Source organism: Mirounga leonina, unplaced genomic scaffold (genome assembly GCF_011800145.1).
Source record: "Mirounga leonina isolate KUSES-001 unplaced genomic scaffold, KU_Mleo_1.0 Mir_53, whole genome shotgun sequence".
NCBI lineage: Eukaryota > Metazoa > Chordata > Mammalia > Carnivora > Phocidae > Mirounga > Mirounga leonina.
The window spans coordinates 57,089,508-57,109,666 of record NW_023270807.1 but is presented as its reverse complement, the minus strand read 5'-3'; the positions used below and the strand labels follow the sequence as shown (position 1 = coordinate 57,109,666).

Here is a 20,159-nt window from a genome sequence, read left to right as displayed (position 1 = left end):
ATTGAAAATCAGGGGAAAATATTTAGATACGCTACATTATCATCTCTTTTCTATTTGTGTTTCTTCCCCGTTGACTCAATAGGACCTTCATTATAAACAAATCTCTATCATTAGAATTAGCTTAATTTTTGTTGCTATAACTAAGAGGATGGTAAGAAGTGTTGTAGAGTATAGTCCTTCCTTCTGCAAATGGGATGGTTCTTGCATTCACTCAGCAAGTCTTTCCCCAGTGCCTAATGGGTGCCAGGGTCTGTAGGAGGGTTGTAGCGTGACCAACACGGACAACATCCCTACCCTTGTGGAGGGTAAATTTTAGTGGGAAGAAACAGATAGTACTTATAAACAAATAAATATGTCCTACAATATCATGAAATGAAAGGAAAAAATTAAGCAGGACAAAGAGTGGTTGGGGAAGGCCTCTCTGAAGACTCCTGAATGAAGGGAGGGAGGCAGTCATGCTGAGACCCGTAGGAAGAGTATGCCCAGCAGTGGGAAGCAAATGCAAAAGCCCTGGGGTAGAAACAAACTAGGTAAGTAAGCCAATGAATGAGAAGGTCACTGTAGCTGGAGAAGAGAAAAGGAGGGGAAGGGCATAAGAAGTTGATGCTAGAATAGGCAGGGTCAGACCATGCTGGGTCTTGAAGGCTTTGGGAAGTCCCTGGATTTTTGAGCAGAGGCATGGCATGAACTAATTTAAGTTATGAAAAGGTCATCTGGCTGGTGTGGAAAATAGGCTTAGGGAAAGATGGAGGGTAGAGGCAGGGGGACCAGTTAGGAAATGATTGCCATCGCCTAGGTGAGGGAAGATGATGGCTTGAAAGAGGGAGGTAGTGATGGAGGGTCAGATTCAGGATGTGTTGAAAATAGACAAATAGGGTTTGCAGATGGACTAGATGGAAGTTGTGAAAAAATGAGGAGTCAAGGTCAGCATCTAAGTTTTTAGCCTGAGGGGCTTGGGTGAATGGTGGGAAGGGGCAGATTTGTAGACAGGGCAACAGTCAAGGGTTGTGTGTGGACATATTTAGTTTGAGATGCCTGTCATTCATTTAAGTGATAATGTCAGGCAGGCAGTTGGATCTGGGTATCATGGAGTGGGGAGGTCTGGCTGGAGATGGTGGGTCATCAATGTATAGGATTTAAAGCCAGCAAAAGTGCATGAGATCCCTGGAGAGTGAGTGGTAACTGAGATGCAGCCTAAAGACCAAGCCCTGTAGCTCTCCATGTTGTGGGATCTGCAGGAGCAGGCAGTGTCCCCAGAGGAGGCTGAAAGGACACGAACAGGGAAGGGATTGGGATGGGAATAAGCTGGTGAAATATGCAGTAAGGCTGGGCCCTGGGGAAAGTGTGAAGTTTGTCTTTGGAATGTCCCCTCCCTTTACAGTGGTTTTCCATCTTCTCTTTGGGCCTCTTTCATCTGATTTCTTTAGTTTTCTTATCCCACATAACAATGGCTCCAGTTTTCAAAATATGGTCCCCTGACTGGCAGCATCAGCACCATCCCCCCCAGGAGCTTGTTAAAAATGCAAATTGCAGGCTCCTCCCGAGACCTGCAAATAAGAAACTCTAAGGGGTGGGGCTTAGCAGGCTGAATTTTAATAAACTCTTCAGGGGCTTCTGATGCATGAAGTTTGAGAACCACTGCTCTAAAGAAAGTAGCTGCTAAACTGAACCAATGAAAAATAACAGATGAGACTTACTCTGTTAACCTTTTCTGAGACATCTGTCTAAAGCCAAAGAAATAAATATCTAATAGTAGATTTTAAGTATAAGCCAGTAGACCATTCTTGAGATACCTTTGTGGGGGCCAAGGAAACTTCTCAAGCCCTACAAGTCATAAATGCAGGCAGCTGCCTATTGTATCTCTGGTAATGAACTCTAGTAATAACTTTATAGTCTGTGTAGTATTGTATAAGCTCTCTGACTCCAAATAGAAAGGCAATGAAAATTTGGGCATTTTGGTGGGCAATCCAAAATCTCTAGTGATAATTCAGAACTTATTTTGTTTAAACACTTACTTTGTTAAAAGTTGCTTATTTTTTTTAAGATTTATTTATTTAGGGGCACCTGGGTGGCTCAGTCGTTAAGCGTCTTCCTTCGGCTCAGGTCATGATCCCAGGGTCCTGGAATCGAGCTCCGCATAGGGATCCATGCTCGGTGGGAAGCCTGCTTCTCCCTCTCTCACTCCCCCTGCTTGTGTTCCCTCTCTCGCTGTGTCTCTCTGTCAAATAAATAAATAAAATCTTAAAAAAAAAAAGATTTATTTATTTATTTGGAGAGAGAAAGAGAGAGAGAGAGAGCATGCACAAGAAGTGGGGAGGGCAGAGGGACAGGGAGACAGAATCCTCAAGCAAACTCCCCACTGAGTGTGGAGCCCCTGGCAGGGCTCCTCCTGGGGCTGGACTTGGGACCCTGAGATCATGACCTGAGCTGAAATCAAAGAGGCAGCTGCTCAACTGACTGAGCCACCCAGGTGTCCCTATTTAAAGTTGTTTAAACACAACTTATCTACCAGGCAGTTTAAAATGCCTCAACAGCAATGCATATAATAATAATAATAATAATAATAATAATAATAATGATGATGATAATGGCAGAACATTTGTTGAATTGTGAATTTTTATTCATAAAATACACCTCAAATTTATTTTAGCCATTTAAATAATAGAGTTTAATGTATATTTAGTCAAGCATTACAGTAGTAAGGGCTTAGGGAGATTAGAAATAAATGAATCCAATTAAAGAACACGTCTGTGAGATTTGATATGTCATAGGTATGAATGAACTGTTTGCACAGCAACTGTAAAGAAACCGTTAATGATTAACTGTCTAGAAGAGGTTTAATCAAAAATAAATGCTATAGGACATATTTTAAAACATTTAAGTTAAACAAATGAAGATTTGTGCATTTGAAAACATCACATCATGCCATCATTTTTGCTGTGTCTTTTCCTGGAGAGTTCAAAGCCTGAGGTTCTACTTTTCTATTATCTGCAGAAATGCCCGCGCCTTTGTGTTGTGTTGAAAAGGGCAGAGATTTCAAAGGTGCCATGAGGTTTAGCCTTGTGGGGTCTCACCACAAACTGTGGGAGTTTTGGGACCCTCTGGTCTTGAGTTCAGAATGCAAATTTCTCAGTGTTGTGGGAAGATTATTTCTTTGTGATTACAAGTATTTTTTTCTGTTCTAGGAGTTTGTGTGAAGTTGAAAATAGGAGGTGTGCTTTTTCACCCTCTATGCCAGGGGGTTATTTTTAGGGTTTAGGAAGAAGCTTTGTAAGAGTCAGAACTGGGTGAGAAAGCTATTCCTGTAGAGAATAGAATCTCAACCAAATATAAGGTGTTAGGTGATGGGTTCCCCACTGCTTATCTATCTTGGGTATTGGCAAGTTCTGAAGAGAACATACATTTGAAAAACGTCAGCTTAATAAAATGACAGTGAGGTGAGGGGGATGGACACAGAGCATGGGGAGGGAGGTGAAAAAGAATGGAAAGACACGGAAAGCAGGGGGCGGCAGAATAGCATGTATGCATTTTATTTGCTATTTGCGAACATTCTTAAAAGTAAGAAAAACTCCGTTAATATTAGTATCATTTTTTCTTTCTTTATATTTGGCCTTTTTTTTTTTTCCCCTAGAAGAGGCCTAATTAGTGGTCTTGATTGTAGAAAAGGAGATTGGCATTTTTAAACTTATGCCTTTGGTGAAAGAGGCAGCACATTTTCATTTAATTTGTTCGGATCTAACCTTTAAAGACCAATACCTCCCTAACTGCCCCCCATCCCTGGCCAAACTTTGAGATAATAAGAAACAAAAAAAGCTATAATATCAATAGAATCTGGAACTTAGATCTGTAGGATTTACAAATACATCTAAACTTTACTAGCTATAGATACAGAATGAATTTCTGAGCATAAAAAATTAAGTTTTTCAGAACAAAAAATGTGGCCCCCAAAGTAAGGTTTACTCTATTTAAACAATGATAAATATGCCATCTATAACTCACAGGAAGCTGAACTGTTATAAGAAACTACATGGCAAGACTTTCTTTTTTTTCAATTATAAGTAATAATTTAAGTTATATTCTCCAACAAAGGAAACATAGAGTCATAGAGTTCACATGAAAGTCTTCAGAGACAGATAATTCTGTAAGGTAGGAAGGGTGGAAAATAGATCAGAAAGTAAGTGAAATGTATAGGCACCGAGAGAGCGTATGAACATTTGGACATTTTAAAATTATAAATGGTGTTCAAGAGAAGTTGAGCCTATGGGAAAAGAAGTTTAGGGGTGTTGTCTCTTCCATAATTTAATATTATTCACAAAGAAGAAATCCTGGAAATACAAGGAAGAGAAATTGGGGAACCATTTCAATATCAGGTGGGAGTACCTGAAGTTTGCCTCAGTTAGAGTTTCTTTTTCACGAAATATTTTTGATTATGAAAGTCATACATGTTTATTATAGAAAGAATTAAGATAGTATAGAGAGGAATAAAGAGAAGATAAAGAACATCTTTAATCTATTTTCCAGATAGTCACTGTTAACATTTTAATTTTTTGCTTCCCACTACATGTATGTGCAAATATGGGCATATATGGTACATGTTAATTTAAAAAGAGATAAGTTTTCATTCTATCAGTAGTATTTTTCACATCATTAGAGTAAAAAAATTAATGACTGCATAATATTTTATCACATGGGTATGCCATAATTAAGTAATGGTTCTATTGTTGGTTTTTATTTACTTATTTACAATTAAATGTAAGAAATTATGCTAAGTACCCTTGTATATAGACTTTTGATACTCATCTCTGACTATTTTCATAAGATATATTCCTAGAAGTGGAATTACTGAATTTAAGGAATGAACATTCTTAAGACTCTTGATAAACACTGATAGTTTACTCTTTTTAGCATTAGTATATAAGAACGCCAATTTATTTCACCTTGTCTTCACTGAGATTCATTGTCATTAAAATAAAATCTTCGTTGATTTGAAAGATAAAAATGACAAGAAAATCTGATAGTTGCCTTAATTCATATAGGTTATTACAAGTGGGCTAAACTTTAAAAAAAAATTGTTCCTTAGCAATTTGTACATTGTTTACATCCTTTTCACATTTTTCTATTTCAGAGATATTGTATTATCAATTTGTAGAAGTTATTTCTCTGAGGTTTAAAGTACTATTCCTCTTCGCTACTTCAATACAGTTATAATTATCCTGAATAAATTGTTGAGGATAAAATTAATTTAGTATTCTAGTTTAAGTATCACATATACCCTGCCTGAATTGTAACTTGACGAAAAATAAGTGCATTTTCTTAATATGCATAATGCTAAAATAATAACATGATTTGTTTCTTTAAGATCTCACAGGATATCAGAATGATCATTATCAATTATAATCTTGGAATTTAAAAATCCCTCACATAAACTTGCTTACTTAGTAGATATTTTTTTTTTCTTACTTATGTAGAAAGGTTTGCCAGTTTTTGAATTTTTGGTCATTTGGTCATTTGGATTTGAGAAGAATAAAAGTTTATTGCATTGAGAATTATTTTGTTAATCACTTGCAAGTGGGCATCTGTTCTCTGTAAGATATGGTGCTAGACAGTCAATAGAGACTATCGTAAGAGAAGGAATTTGGGAGATTGTTGTCAGATACACCATTCACCACACTGTGTGACAGGAACTAGATGTGCTAAATGAGTATTAGAAGCAGTGACCTGCGTAGGAGCTGAGAGGGGGGAGCAGGAAATCACTGTGGCCTGTGAGGGGAAGAAATGAATTCAGATGCATGTCGTGGCAGGTCTGGACTTAGCTATATTGCAACTTGTGTCGTGGGTTTGTGCAAAGGTATTCCGTAATCCCTGTTGTGAGGATGGTTGACTTTGCTACATCTTACCAAAATATTACAGTTTTTTACTTCCTTTTTAGTTATTGTTTGCCTATTGTTTACACCCCCCCAATCTTTCCTTCTTGAAATTACAATGTGATGGCAGACTTTGTGCCTAAGCCATCCCTCCCCCTTGTCCTGCTATCCACTCCATAGCATGTTGGATGAGACCTACAAAATAGAGGAGAAAGATGTTTCTAGGCAGAGGCAGTGTTTATGTAAAACCAAAGACTTTTGGGGAACTACTGAAATCACCAAAGCAAATGGAGAAAACCACAAGGAGCAAACACAAATCCACTTATTAGTATGAGACTATTATATTTCCAAGGGTGCCTTAGCCTAATTTCCCAGCAGATGTCTTCGTTTGTGAGCCTCTCACAGTATGGAATCCTCCTTATCAGCTGTTTCTGCTGGGCTCCATGGGAGCCTGAAAATGAAACATAAACTAGGTCTCTCTGCTGCAGAGGTTTACCCAGTGGCCAGGCGGTAACTCTGCCAGAATATAAAGAAGGTCATGCACTTCGTGTGACAGTGATTCGAGAATCCAATTAAAAAGTTTAGTATAGACGCAGTCGTTCCTACTTAATCCGATCACAGTTTAATGCAATCCTCTGCTTATTGCAGTCAGCGCCTTTGGAGCTAAATCAATTGTATGTCTCTGTTTCCACGTTTTCCTCTGTAATTTGATCACCTTCAGCTGTTTTTTTTTTTTTTTAATAGCTCAATTGGGAAATCTGGCAACATCTTTTAAGTATTGCCCCATAACGTAAAGCCAGCAAAGACACTTCACAATGGCCAGCTTTAAAACTGACATGACAGAAGCAAAAAGTTACTTGTCTAAAATGGAAGCGCAATAGGATATGGCAGAGTTGAAGAGGAAAGGTTCTTGCGAAGAATCTTGACTCAACATGAGCTGATCAAATACTGCTGATTGCTTCTCTGTGCAATCATTCCAACTCACTTGAAGGTTGTAAATATAGCAGTGCTGCTGTTGACATCATGGACACCAGTCTCCCGGTCAAAATGATAGAAATTATATTAATGCATTTCTCTGAAGCTAAAAGTACTCTTCGTGATGAAGATAACTCTTATTTGCTTTGCAAGGGTATCACACTGAGGTTCCCATATGGCACTTACCTCGTGGGTGGTCATGGCGTATTGCTGAAGGGAAGGCCGAGAAGGCCAATGATGCAAAAATGGCCCCTTTTATTCTATTGGAATTTGAGTAATTCCAAATATGTACATGACTATTACAAAGTTTAGAGTAGACTCAGATGGTTAATTCTGCAAATTGAATGATTTCTGACTGTCCATAATGGAATAAGAGGATTACTTTGGTCTGTGCAAACACGAGTGAGATTGACAAGCTGCAAGTCCTAGTGACTGCAAATTACCCATTTCACATTGCTTTCGGAGCCGAGGTACCTGATGTCTGCAGCTCTAGTAGAGGTCATTCAAGGGAGAAGAAAAAATGTAAATTGATATCAATAACCATTTTGAAAAATATGCCAAGAGGCATATGCCACAGTTCCTCTTTGATATGCCGATTGTATCTGGGAGAACAGCATGAGCTGCCCTAGTGAGCGGAGACTGTGGAGTCCTGAACATGGTCTAGGTGGTACTTTTCAGGAAAGCTTTAGAAGTAGAGTAGGGCTGTGTCCTGTCCCTCCTTTATTAAAGTCAGCTAAGTCAAATTCCTCCCTATACTCATTGCAGAGTCCAAGGGCTGTGCACCCAAGTATTTTATTTTGTCCCACTCCACAGGGGAACATTGAACAGCTTTACTAGGCATATACCTAACTTTGAGGATGTGTGTGTGGTGTGTGTGTGTGTGTCTGTGTGTGTGTGTGTGAGAGATACCAGAATATGCCTCACTGAGGAGAAGGGAGGGAGTGTCTGAGTTTGGAGGAGGGAAATGGAACCCATAATGTGATTCCCATCAGCATCTAGACCTTTAATCCATACAAATGAAATGCTCCAATTTAATAGAATTCTAAAAGTAAAACAAATGCTTTGTTCTTAGTGAATCTGTCATTCAGAGCTGCTCTTGGCAGCACATCAACTGTACTTGAAATGTCTTTAAGTGGGTATTTTTTTATTGTGCTTTTCGTCTTAACATATCTTTGAGTTGGTAGAGGACTAGGAAGGCTGAACTCCTTTCAGCATGTCAGGTCTGTGCAGCTCTGAAGTCCCCATTTGCTTACTTAGCCATGAAGAGCTTACCTTACTTAGTAAGTATTTTGGCCATAGTGCAATAGAGTTTACAGACTAAGAAGCAACAGAGCAAATTAATATGAGTTAGCGGTAGAGAGGAAAGAAATACACCATAAGGAGGTGTTTGTAATAAAATGTATCACAATCGCTACCAAAGTGGAACTGTTGTTTTGGGGAAATCAGGTGCCAGAAAAGCACCACAAAGTGTGGAAGTGAAGAAATAATACTTAGTATTTATTGAGCATTTACTATGTTCTAGGCACTGTGCTATGAGTTTTTCGTATAATACTTTTCTAAACCTTAGCACATCCATCTCTATGAGCTATAAAGAGGAAATTGAGGTCTAGATGGGTTGTTACACAGTAAGTGGCTCAAACCATGGTCTATCTGACCTCATGATCTTTTGCTGTTTTGGTGGATTCTTTGTGGTCTTTTTAGATGTGCACCAAAATATTAAATTTTTTTTATCGAAAGTATTTGCATAACTATTCTTATAGTTCTTAACATTTTCATGTGACTGTGTAGAATTTCAAATCGTTTATTGGTTTTGAATTTTTATTTAAGCCTATTCAGAGTATTTCTATCATTGGAAACTATGCAAAAACTTCGGGAAGACTTCTTCAGTAGTTGAGATACATATTTTGGGGGTCTGATGGTGTACATGAGAGAAATGAATCCTTGTTTACTGTCTATTTATCACCATGAAGTCTCTGTGCTGAAATGTTGCATTAAGAGTGTGTTTTAAAAATTATGTGGCCATATGTTCAGGGGTGCAGGGTTTTTGTTTTCAGTCTAGGTCCTGTTGGGAAGGGACTGAATGGATATACTAGTACCCATTTGACACAGGAGATACCCAAGCAAGGGAGCTCTACCTCCTGTCAGAGCCCATCTTGCTCACTGTCACATGCATGTGATCTCAGGGCAGGTGGTTCATGGGACTCACCGTCCAGGAGGGTCTTTTCCAACAGAGACATACTGTTGGGTTGCTGGTTATTAATAGTCACTGAGGACAACAGTCCTTTCTGAGTTGCATCTTTATCTTCTTCCTCTTCCAAATGTGTGAAATATTATGCAGTTGCCATTGGAACATACCAGAATGTCTCTTGACTCTTGCCCTCTAGGAACTTAGAACCCCTAGGAAAGATTAGACATTATCACTTGAAAAATAAGGTTGGAGATAGTTTCTGGTCCCCGCCCTACTTCCCTCAGGAACTGGCCCTGGTGTCTTCTTCATGAGCACAGCAACTTAGTCCTTCTGTTTATTGATGTCTCCCCAGGGCCTCCACAGAGTCACTCACTCAGTAAACATGTGTTGAAGGAATGAATGGGGTTAGCAGTTGGGAAGGCTTCAGAGGCAAGTAGGATTTAAGACAGTTCTTCATTAGAGGAGTTCTATAGGAATGTGTTGGAGGAGGAAGAGAGGAAAGTATGAGGTTAGTTTGGGGAGAACTATTTTGGGTAAAGTGAGGGGCTGATGAACGAAAATTTTCAGATACTGTCAGAAAAATAGGTGGGAACCACATTTTGGAGGGCATTGAATTTCTGATCTGAGAGTGCAATGACTCTGTGTTGTGTGTTTTCCTTGGGAGATGATTAGAGTAGTAAAGCAGACCAGTCATATGATTTAACTTCCCAAGCCCGGAAGACAAATTGCATGCCCACCTTCTAAATTTTTGTTGCTAACATAGGATAATTTTTTTTTAACTTGCACTGAGTAGATGCACTATTTGATATAAAGTCATTGTAACTTGCTGACATATACCAGCACACTGTAGTTTGTGGCAGTGATATTATTGAACCTGTTTTAGCTGATTTCTATCCCTTGTCACTTGAGGGACTCCTTGCCTGAATTATCCTTTTGCCTTTGCCTGATCTCTCTGTAGAAGAACAAATAGGGAAAAGGAAGAGAAGATAAATGAATCTTTGCTGATCCCTGGAAATCTACCAATCGCTTTAACATATCTAACTTTATTAGTTTATTACATTTAATATACCTATCTTAATCCAAAGAGTATTAAAAATGCATGTACATTTTTTAGAAAGGTGAACCCATTAGAAAAAAAGGAAAAATAAAATTAGGAAAATGAAAGAAGCCAGTGAGGTTTGTTGCACAAAATGCCTGCCCTGAGGACTTGTCCACTTGTTAGAGGTGGTTACAAATCAGATTTGGGGCTCAGGGCTTTTTGACTTCCAGGGCAACGGGGGAAACATGATGGGTTATATGATTCACGGTGTCTGTGAGAGAAAAAGAAATCAATTACCCAGGAGCAGCCCAACTAGTTCTAGAACCTGAAAGGAAATTCTCCCACGAGTCCTCATAAAGAAGGCTATGAAACATTTTATTTTGGCTGCCAGTGGGAAAGGTTGATATCCTCTTAATGAAAACTGAGGAGTCAGTCAAGATTCTCTGCTGCCTGGAGCGGGCTGAGGTGATAGCTGTCATCTTCAGTCACTAAATACCTCATACCACATACCTTTGTAAAGAACTCTCCAAGACATACTCTTTATCCTCTTCACATCACAGTCTGCAGTGATTATGTTTAATTAATATTTGTTCACTGTTTCTTCTTGGAAATAGATTGTAATCTCCGGAAGGGCAGGGACTCTAGGCATCTTACTCATTCTTTCATTTCCAGATAACACAAAACCTGGTATGTACTAGGAGCTTAATAGATATTTATTGAAGATGAAGTGGAAATAACTGATGGTAAAATGTACCCTAATGTAACTGAATCAGTTAGCCTATTAAAAGGGATTTTTAACTACTTAGTAGCCTAGTTTCACTGGTTTGCTAGCTATAAAAATATTAGGAATGTTTGCCACAATGATTGATCTTGGAACAGCTGACCTTCTTCTTGCCAATAATCCAATAGCATCAGATGGTCAGTTGTCTGTTGAATTCACCCTAGACAGAAAATCCTTTAGAGTCGATTTTATAATCCATACCTCACCAATGAGGACACAAAAGCTCAGAGAAGTTGAATTATGGATTTATTTTCTACTTATAAAAATAATCAAAAATGTGTTTTAAAATCAAAACATTTTCATGAGCATATCATAATTTGGCTGTATACAGCTACCTCTGTATACATTAGTTAAATGTTAGGCATTTCTAAAATAATCAAAGTGTTCGTGGCGACCAGTTATATGGCTAACTTTTGCTTGCTTCCTTTTCAAATATGGATTACTGCCTTTCCTGGTGAGAGAACACATGTAGCCATTTCCTGTGGTGGCAGATTAAGGGCTGTGTCCTCTCACCCTACAGGGACACGGAATACAAAGGGTTGCAGCTCTCCCTGGATCAGATCTCAGTCTCTAAACCAGCCTTCTCCTACACCAGCAGCTCCACTCCTACCATGACTGACAACAGGAAGGGGGCCAAGTCCAGGCTTTCCAGCTCAAAGTCAAAATCCAGAACTTCCCCGTATCCTCAGGTAGGTGCACTGCATTTTGCAACTTTCTTGTGTGTGTGTGTGTGTGTGTGTGTGTGTGTGTGAGAGAGAGAGAGAGAGAGAGAGATAGAGAGAGAGAGAGACTTGGTTTGGACTCAAAGTTGAGGAAATATTAAAACAGTTTGGAATTCATTATCTGGTTGTAATAAATTTAAAACTTCTATGTATCTGGAAAGCTTTCTAAAACTATCTTCATCCTGCTCTTCTCCTTTTAAAATAACTATGCTAGTAAAAATTTGAAATGATCTTGTGGTTTGATGCTTTTATACGAAGATGGTGAGAGTCTCAGTTGCAGTTGGAGCCGTAACTTTGTTTTTTCAAAGAAATTGATCCTGACCAAAAAGATGTAGCCAGCATAGCAAAATATGGAAAACAAGAGCTTAACATAGTAAAACTGATTCTTAGGACAGGAACTGAAGTAGAAGGAAATGAAGAGGCAGAGGCAAAGAATCAAGGATGCATCTCGTCATGAGATTTGTGCACAGGAGGACTATCTGGGGAAGGAGGGAAATAGAATCTACCAGATGGGAGGAATGATAGGAAAAGCAACTCTCTTCTCATCTTTACAAGGTGGTGAGCTGATGAGACCCAGAGGAGATATTCCAGAAATACTGCAAGGCACAAGGACGAGTCTGTATTCTAGGAAGGAAAAAATTATTTTTCTGATCAGTCACTGAGATACAGAAACTAGACTGTGCCAAGATATGTGCACAGCTCTCTCTGGGCCTGAAAGAAGTAGGACAGAACTGGGGATTCTCTACTCCTAGGATCTTGGGACCATCTTACCTCTATCCTTTTCCTTATAGCACCACATCACTAGAGTAACCCAGGAGATGATTCCTAGGCTTATATAAAGCCAGACTGGATTTGGAGTTATTTTGTCTAAGTGGTCTTTATCATTTATGTTTTAAATATATTTTTTAGAGTAAAACTGGCCATCTACTAGTTACAGAAACTGTTATTTCCTTACTTCTCAGAGCTATATTACTCTGTTGATTTCTACAAATGTATATACTGTTTGAAGAAATGTCATTTATTGAACCAGTGCTTACTAAGAAGCTACTATTTGCTAGATTATTTTAGCAGCTTGGTATATAAAGATGAGAAGATCATGGCCCCCACAAGACACTTATGTCACACAATTTAAAATCTCCCACAGAAGGCTAGATCTCTTTACTCTGACAAAAGAGAGGGAGTTGATACGTGATGTCTAGACAGTTTTCAGTGTCCACCCTCTGTTATGAGGTCTGATCACTTTACTTAAAAAGTACATTTTAGTTAAAGCCACTGTGGAAGAGGAGTTGCTTCTTTTTATTGAACATCTGAGAAGCTTTTCTTATTATAATCTTGTACCTTGGGAAAAAAATTTTACTCTCTCTTTTTATTACTTGGAAGGATCAATTATGCCTTCGGGTAATTTTATCCTTAAATATACAGGAATGTTTAACACATAGATGAAAGAAGAATTTAAATTAGGAAATACTCAGTTAAGAAGGAATCTATCTGTTGTTATGCAGAAATTAAGCCACAAAATATCTCCCCACTGGACTTCTAAAAACTCACTAATTCTGTATTCTTTCATGCATAGCTCTAACATCTAAAATTTCTGTTAGTTTGCTCTAATGGTAGACTACTCATTTTTAAAAAATATTTATTTATTTATTTATTTATTTATTTATTTATTTATTTATTTATTTATTTAAGAGAGAGAGAGCATGCATGAGTGGGGGGAAAGCAGAGGGAGAGAGAATCTTAAGAAGGCTCCATGGCCAGCATGGAGCCCAATGTGGGACTCGATCTCATGACCCTGAGATCATGACTTGAGCTGAAATCACAAATTGGACATTTAACCGACTGAACCACCCAGGCGCCCCTAGATGACTCATTTTTTAAAAAATGTTGTAACTGTCATTAGACTGCTCTTTGTGCATGTAGTCATACACAAAGGAGGAGGACTTAATTTGAAAGTTATACATGTTCCCTAGTTTATTTTATTTTTTAAAAGATTTTATTTATTTGAGAGACAGAGAGGAAGGGAGGGAGGGAGAGCACATGCAGGAGCAGAGGCGAGAGGCAGAGGGAGAGGGACAAGCAGGCTCCCCACTGAGCAGGGAGCCCAAGGAGGGGCTCAATCCCAGGACCCTGGGATCATGACCTGAGCTGAAGGCAGATGCTTAACCAACTGAGCCACTCAGGCACCCCACATGTTCCCTAGTTTAAAAAAAATACAGAAGATTATCTACCTTGGACTGGCTGTTTCTGCCTTTGGTAACTCCTATATATAAATTCTCCAACCTACCAATGTTGACCCATAGGTAGGGACATCTCTATGCACCTATTTAGCAGGAAGAAGTTACAGAAGATAAGACCTTCCATCCTCAACAACTTTCATGATTTAAGGGTCAAAATTGTTCAGGGGGGCAGGATGTGGAGAACAAAGGCAAGAAAAGAAATGTAGATAAAATTAAATTTCCTTATAACCTGCAGCCTATCGACAAGTACTTGAGGCTGGTAGAGTAGACATTCCTCTAGGAAACTCCCATCTTAATGTTAATGCTTTGCTAGAGGGAAAAACAACCTTCCTTGACAATAGCAAGGCCTCCAGGATCCCTCGCATATTCTTTAGCCTATGAAAGTTCTTTTGGAAACTTCCCTTTTTCTTTACCTTCCTCAACTCCAAAGTATATAATCAATTGCTCCGCACTACTCCAGTGCTGCCCTTTCTGCCCATGGGTCCTGTCCCCCATGCTATAATAAAAACACCTTTTGCACCAGGAAAAAATTATAATACAGAAGAGTGGAAAGTAGAAAAAACACCTCTATTCCCTTATTTTCCCTCTCTAAAATTGTGCTTTCTTCTAGAAATATTCTAGGATGTATAAAAATCATGCACATGCAAACACGTATGTCCATATAAGATTTCTCTTGATGTTTGTGTGTTCATTTTTGTGCTTAGTACTTACATATATGTAGTCCTTAAAATTTTGGCTATATGTCTCATTTGAAATCACACAGTCATGAATTAAGTTTCCTTAATGTTTATGTGCCTAGTAAAGGTTATTCTTCAATTGTGTTTACTTTAGACAATCATAGTGCTAGGTCAATCATTGACTGAGTTCCTACTATATGGGCTACTAATATGTAGAGATCAGAAATGGAACATACTGCCTTTGCTTTCAAGGAGCTACTCCTATAGACAGATGAGGGAACAGGCATTTATCGTGAATTGTCATGGGGTGAGCAGAAGGCCCTCTGGGGGCAGGCACATTGGCAAAGCATGAAATCCAGGGCAAACTCATCACTGTACCTTCTGGAAGAAAGCAATTTGGTAGCATCATCTTGGATTCCAAATCTTTAGAAGTGTTAAAGAAAAAAAATTAGCTACTCAGAAGTCTCATTTGTTTCAAATTGTCCTTGTATTATGAAAGGATACTTAACCTTTAATTTTCATGCATCATTGCTATTATGTGTCTTTGACTCAGTAGATGCTAGCTGAGCACCTCCATTGGAAAGATGCTGGCCGTTGTGGTGAATGAGGGTAGGGGTTGGGTGAAAGGTGCTAGAATATTAAAAAGTGGTATAAGAAATGTCCTTAAGTTTTACAGCACAGCTGAAATGATAATTTACACATTAGAATCGGTAGTGTATAGGAAAGAGATGGTGTACACAAAGGGCTTTATGAGTGGTGTCAGTTGCAGGGACTGTGGCTTGGATGACTGGAGGAGACATTGTGCCTGACCTGGCTTTGAGAGTAGGATTCAGGCACACAGGCATAAGAGAAAGGAGAGGACACTTCAGGAAGACCAAGATTATGAAGAAATGCAGGGATGCATTGTTACTGGAACTGGAGTGAAGTGGGGGAGAGTTTGTCCCTGTGGATGAGGACTAGGGATGATATGTTGGGAAGCATTGACTGGTACCAAATATCTGCCAGGCCAAGGAATTTAGAGTTTGTTTTGTGAAGAGCCAGTAAAGGCTTTTGAACAGGGAATGAAAACATAAGGTGGTTGAAGCAAGGCAGACTCCTCATGTGAATAGTCCTGGCGTGCATCTGTGAAGGTCTGAACTAAAGTTCTCTATGGAAGTAAAAGGCCTTATAGAGGAAGAATGGATGAAATCCTTTTTGTCCTTGGCTGCTTGCACCAATTCTCCTTACAGAGTAATTTGATCACTTAAAGATTTATCTTGAAATTATACTTTAAAGCTTATTTTTTGTAGTTAATGACAAACTCATACTGAATTTTCCTTCATAGGTTAATAGATCCATAATATATGCATTTTTGGTTCCTAAATGATCAAGCTTTTGCATTTAATTTTAAATACTTCTGCCCCTTTTCTCAAAAATAAAAAGAAAATCTTGTCTGTTATTTCCATGGTTACATGCTTTTAGCGTGCAAATTCTTCTCATTAGAATTTTCAAGAGGCAGTTTCCAGAGCAAAGCTGAACTCACAGGGTACTGTCTTGCTCCTCTTGTTAGTTATGTAAATGGAGATTTAATGATTCTATCCATGTTATTTATTAGGCTCCTTGCTCTATGATGTGTTGGGCATATCTAGAAATTTCTCAAAGATGTCTGCTGAATGGCAAATAGTAACGCTGCTTTTTGGAATTATTTAGGCGCCCTTCTTTGAACATGTGAGACATGCACAAATTGTAATTTGCTGTCACACCCAGTTTGCAGTAATAGATGAACCTTCAGGTCCCCTCCTGATATGAGATGCTCTTGGGAATGATTTTAGACTTGATTATATTATAGCCACTTAATGAATGACTCAATCACCTTTGTACCTCTATGTATTACTCAGGACAAGAAAGGTCAAAACAGAATTGTTTTTGAATGGTTTTGGAAAAATTGTCATAGGCACTATTATAGTTGATTTCCAAAGACTCTGCACAGAGCTACTGCGCTTTTCTGTACAGTGGCAAAACTGTTAGGGCCTGGGGATACATTATGACAGTTGTATTTTATTGTTACTGGGTTTATAGTCATGAAAATAGCAACTTGTTTTTATAGTTCTGTTGAATCAGAAATGTTGAGTTTGTAGAATTTATTTTTCAGATCTTATCTATTATCGATTGTTACAATATTTTTCACCTGTTTTTATGGAAGGAGTCATGGCTACTTTAATATAGTTGGCTGTTATCTTGCTATGGTTTAATCATGTCAATCATGAATAAATTGCCTTCCTATCCCATAGCCCCCCCATTCCACCTCCTGATTCCTGTTTCCTTTTAAACTTCTCATTATGGCATGTTTATAATTGTCACGTTTATTATAGACAGTGCATGCCCTCTTGTTTTATTGCATCATCCTGCCCTCCTCTTGCTTTTTCCCTAGTCAGTAATAACCAATACACCATATAATTCTGTAATAACAGCGCATGCATAAGACTGTGTGTGCTTCTGAAATCTGAAAGTATTTAATCACTTGTTACAGATACGCTATAACACTTGCAGGTTTTACTCCACAGCCATTACATTAAATAATCCCACAGAACCCTCTTAATTTTCACTGCCAGCAATCTGGCTTCCTTTTGGTGAAGGTAAAAACTCTGTTTCTGCAAAGGTGCTTTCTGACCTCAAAAATACACCAGTGACTGCTATGCTAAGAGCCTAACTTTTTAAGTTCCAGAGAAAAGAAGGACCAAGGATTTCTCAAATATAGTACTTCTATGACTACCAGGAGAGACATCCCCTCATTTCATGTTTTATATGTAGCATGAAAACATGTAATCCTTGATCATTAACCACAAGAAAAGTTTTTAATGCATCTTTCAAATAAATGAAGTTATCTTTTCAGAAATTTTATAGGCTTGTTTATATTTTCTGGCCATGTATAAATTTGAGATTAGTGTCCCTCTCCTACAGAAATATCGGGAGATTATTAGAGTGGTCCTTTATGGTTTTTTAAAAACATCTTCATAGATGAAACTCTGAGTATTATTTTATTTTTTAATTTTTTATTGTTATGTTAATCACCATACATTACATCATTAGTTTTAGATGTAGTGTTCCATGATTCATTGTACGTAACACCCAGTGCTCCATGCAGAACGTGCCCTCTTTAATACCCATCACCAGGCTAACCCATCCTCCCACCCCCTTCCCCTCTAGAACCCTCATTTGTTTTTCAGAGTCCATCATCTCTCATGGTTCGTCTCCCCCTCCGATTTCCCCCCCTTCATTCTTTCCCTCCTGCTATCTTCTTTTTCTTTTTTTTTTCTTAACATATATTGCATTATTTGTTTCAGAGGTACAGATCTGTGATTCAACAGTCTTGCACAATTCACAGCACTCACCATAGCACATACCCTCCCCAGTGTCTATCACCCAGCCACCCCATCCCTCCCACCCCATCCCTCTGAGCATTATTTTAGAAAAGATTCTGCTCAATAAGATGAGACCTCTGTGTTATGGGTTTGTTCTTTGTTTTTTACTGTTATATTTAGTTAAATAACTAGTATGTACACTAAAATGCTAAAGGTAGGTCCTTAAGGAACCATGTGCATGGTCTTGTTGGGGAGGCAAGGCAACATTTTAGAGAAGAATTATAAGATGTGGTCATTCGTGGGACCTCAAGACCACAGCTTCTGCCTTTTTATTCTCTTGGCACATGGTTGAGGCAGGGGCACAGTAGTGTCCAAGATTAATGGATGGATGAGCCCATGAAGGGGGTAGGGGAGGTAGAGAAAGAAATAGGGCAGTGATGAGATGTATTAAGTCCTGGAGATACAGTCTTTGCCCCAGAGGGCTTACAGATTCATTGGGAGAGATAAAAAAAAAGTAACGGTAATTTTTTTTTTAAAGAAACAAAACAGATGAACATAGGGGAAGGGAAGGAAAAATAAGATGAAAAGGGAGAGGGAGGCAAACCATAAGAGATGCTGAACTCTAGGAAACAAACTGATGGTTGCTGGAGGGGAGGTGGGGGGAGGGATGGGATAACTGGGGGATGGACATTAAGGAGGGCACTTGATGGAATGAGCACTGGGTGTTATATGCAACTGATGAATCACTAAATTCTGAAAGTAATAATATGCTATGTGTTAACTACAATGAATTTAAATAAAGAATTTTTAAAAAATTAAAAATGTTAAAAAGAATTTAAAAAAACTGTAAAAAGATAATTGAAACCCAGTGTAGTGGACGTGTGATAAAGGCTGAGCTGCCCTTCTAGCAGTGGGCTGGAGGTCGGAGTTGGGGGCTGACAGTGAGAGAACCAATGGCCTCGAGGCCTAGAGACCTCACATGTCATGGGGAGTTATCAGCAAGTGCAAATTTATCCCTGTTTGCAAGGTTTGCAGTGGGACTATGGAATGACAGTCAATAAAGCCCTTTAGTTTGTGGGTGCTCCCTCAAGGACCAGACTCCATGCTTGCTCTAGCAGCTGTGCTTTTTTAGCTTCCCACTCACTTACCTTTCTCCCATTGCCTGTGTCCTAGAAGTTCTCTCACTCTGGAGGATTGCAATGGTATCTTAATTTTGCCCCCACTCTGGGACATTTTCCTCTACAGTTTGCCCTATTTCCCAGATGGACCTTAAAAGACCACCAACCATGTCAGTGCATGGAGAACTGCCATGGCCCTAGCTGTTACTCGAGGTCATCTATAATTGGGTCCTTAATTGCCTGAACCCCGTGATGCAGCCAGATCAGTCTGCTCACTATTTGCTGAATCCCTTGTCCTTCCCTGCCTCCATGCTTGTGCTTGTGCATTTATTTCTGTCTGCATTGCTTCTATTTTTAAAAATTCTGCCTATCTTCCAAGGCCTAGACTGAATGCTACATTTTTCATGAAATATAACTGGATTATATTTCCCCTTGGTTCTCCACTTAGAATAATCTACCTTCTACTGCCTTCTAGTTATGTTGTGTCTCCTCTCTTGGATTATAATCTCTTTGAAAGTAGTAACCGTGTCTATTTCATATCCAACCCAACTCCACCCCAGCATCTAGTATGGTGTCTTCCACATATTTACTCACTAAATGTAAGGGAATGAATGAATGAATGAATGAATGATTACATTAAAGTGTGAGAATACTTTGTTGGTTGCCTTTAGAGATATAAAAACTCCAGGGAGGGAAAACATTCTGCTACTAAGGAATTTATATAACCTATGTAAAGAGGCAAAAAGTACACACCAAAAACAGCCTGGGAATGGTTTCACAGGTGCAAAATCCTGCAGCACAAATCAAACACCTAGGTGCTGAGGAGGAATTAGATGTGGTAGCATAAATTAGATGTGTTGTAAGAGTATAACTTTGAATAAGCATTCTCTGTCTCTTACTCTAGGGGCAGAGAACCATCCACATCTCAAGTGGGCTTTCTATTCTCCATGTCCCCACTGCATCTTGAATGCAACAATGGAGATGTGACAGCTGATATTTGTGCCCGCGCACGTGTGTGTATATGTGTGTGTGCGTTTTGATTACAAAATAATTGTATTGACATTTGAGTGTCTGTGCATGAAATGCCATTTTGGCATGTCTTCCATCCCAGAGACTTGTCTTTGTTTATAGGTTCAACCCTAGTTCTAGGGCTCAGTCCCATGATCAGTAGATACTTTCTAGATCACTCCTTTATTCTTTTAATAACCTATATGCAC

The 20,159-nt window shown here is 38.8% G+C and overlaps 1 protein-coding gene across 1 annotated transcript in view; it reads left to right on the top strand.

The window, feature by feature from the left end:
- The window catches only part of SIM1 (SIM bHLH transcription factor 1), a 69,556-nt gene that overhangs the window by 29,463 nt on the left and 19,934 nt on the right, over positions 1 to 20,159 (top strand). Inside the window, exon 10 of the mRNA XM_034991606.1 lies at positions 11,368 to 11,536. Coding sequence (XP_034847497.1) covers positions 11,368 to 11,536 — 169 coding nt within the window. The remainder of the gene's footprint in view (positions 1 to 11,367; positions 11,537 to 20,159) is intronic.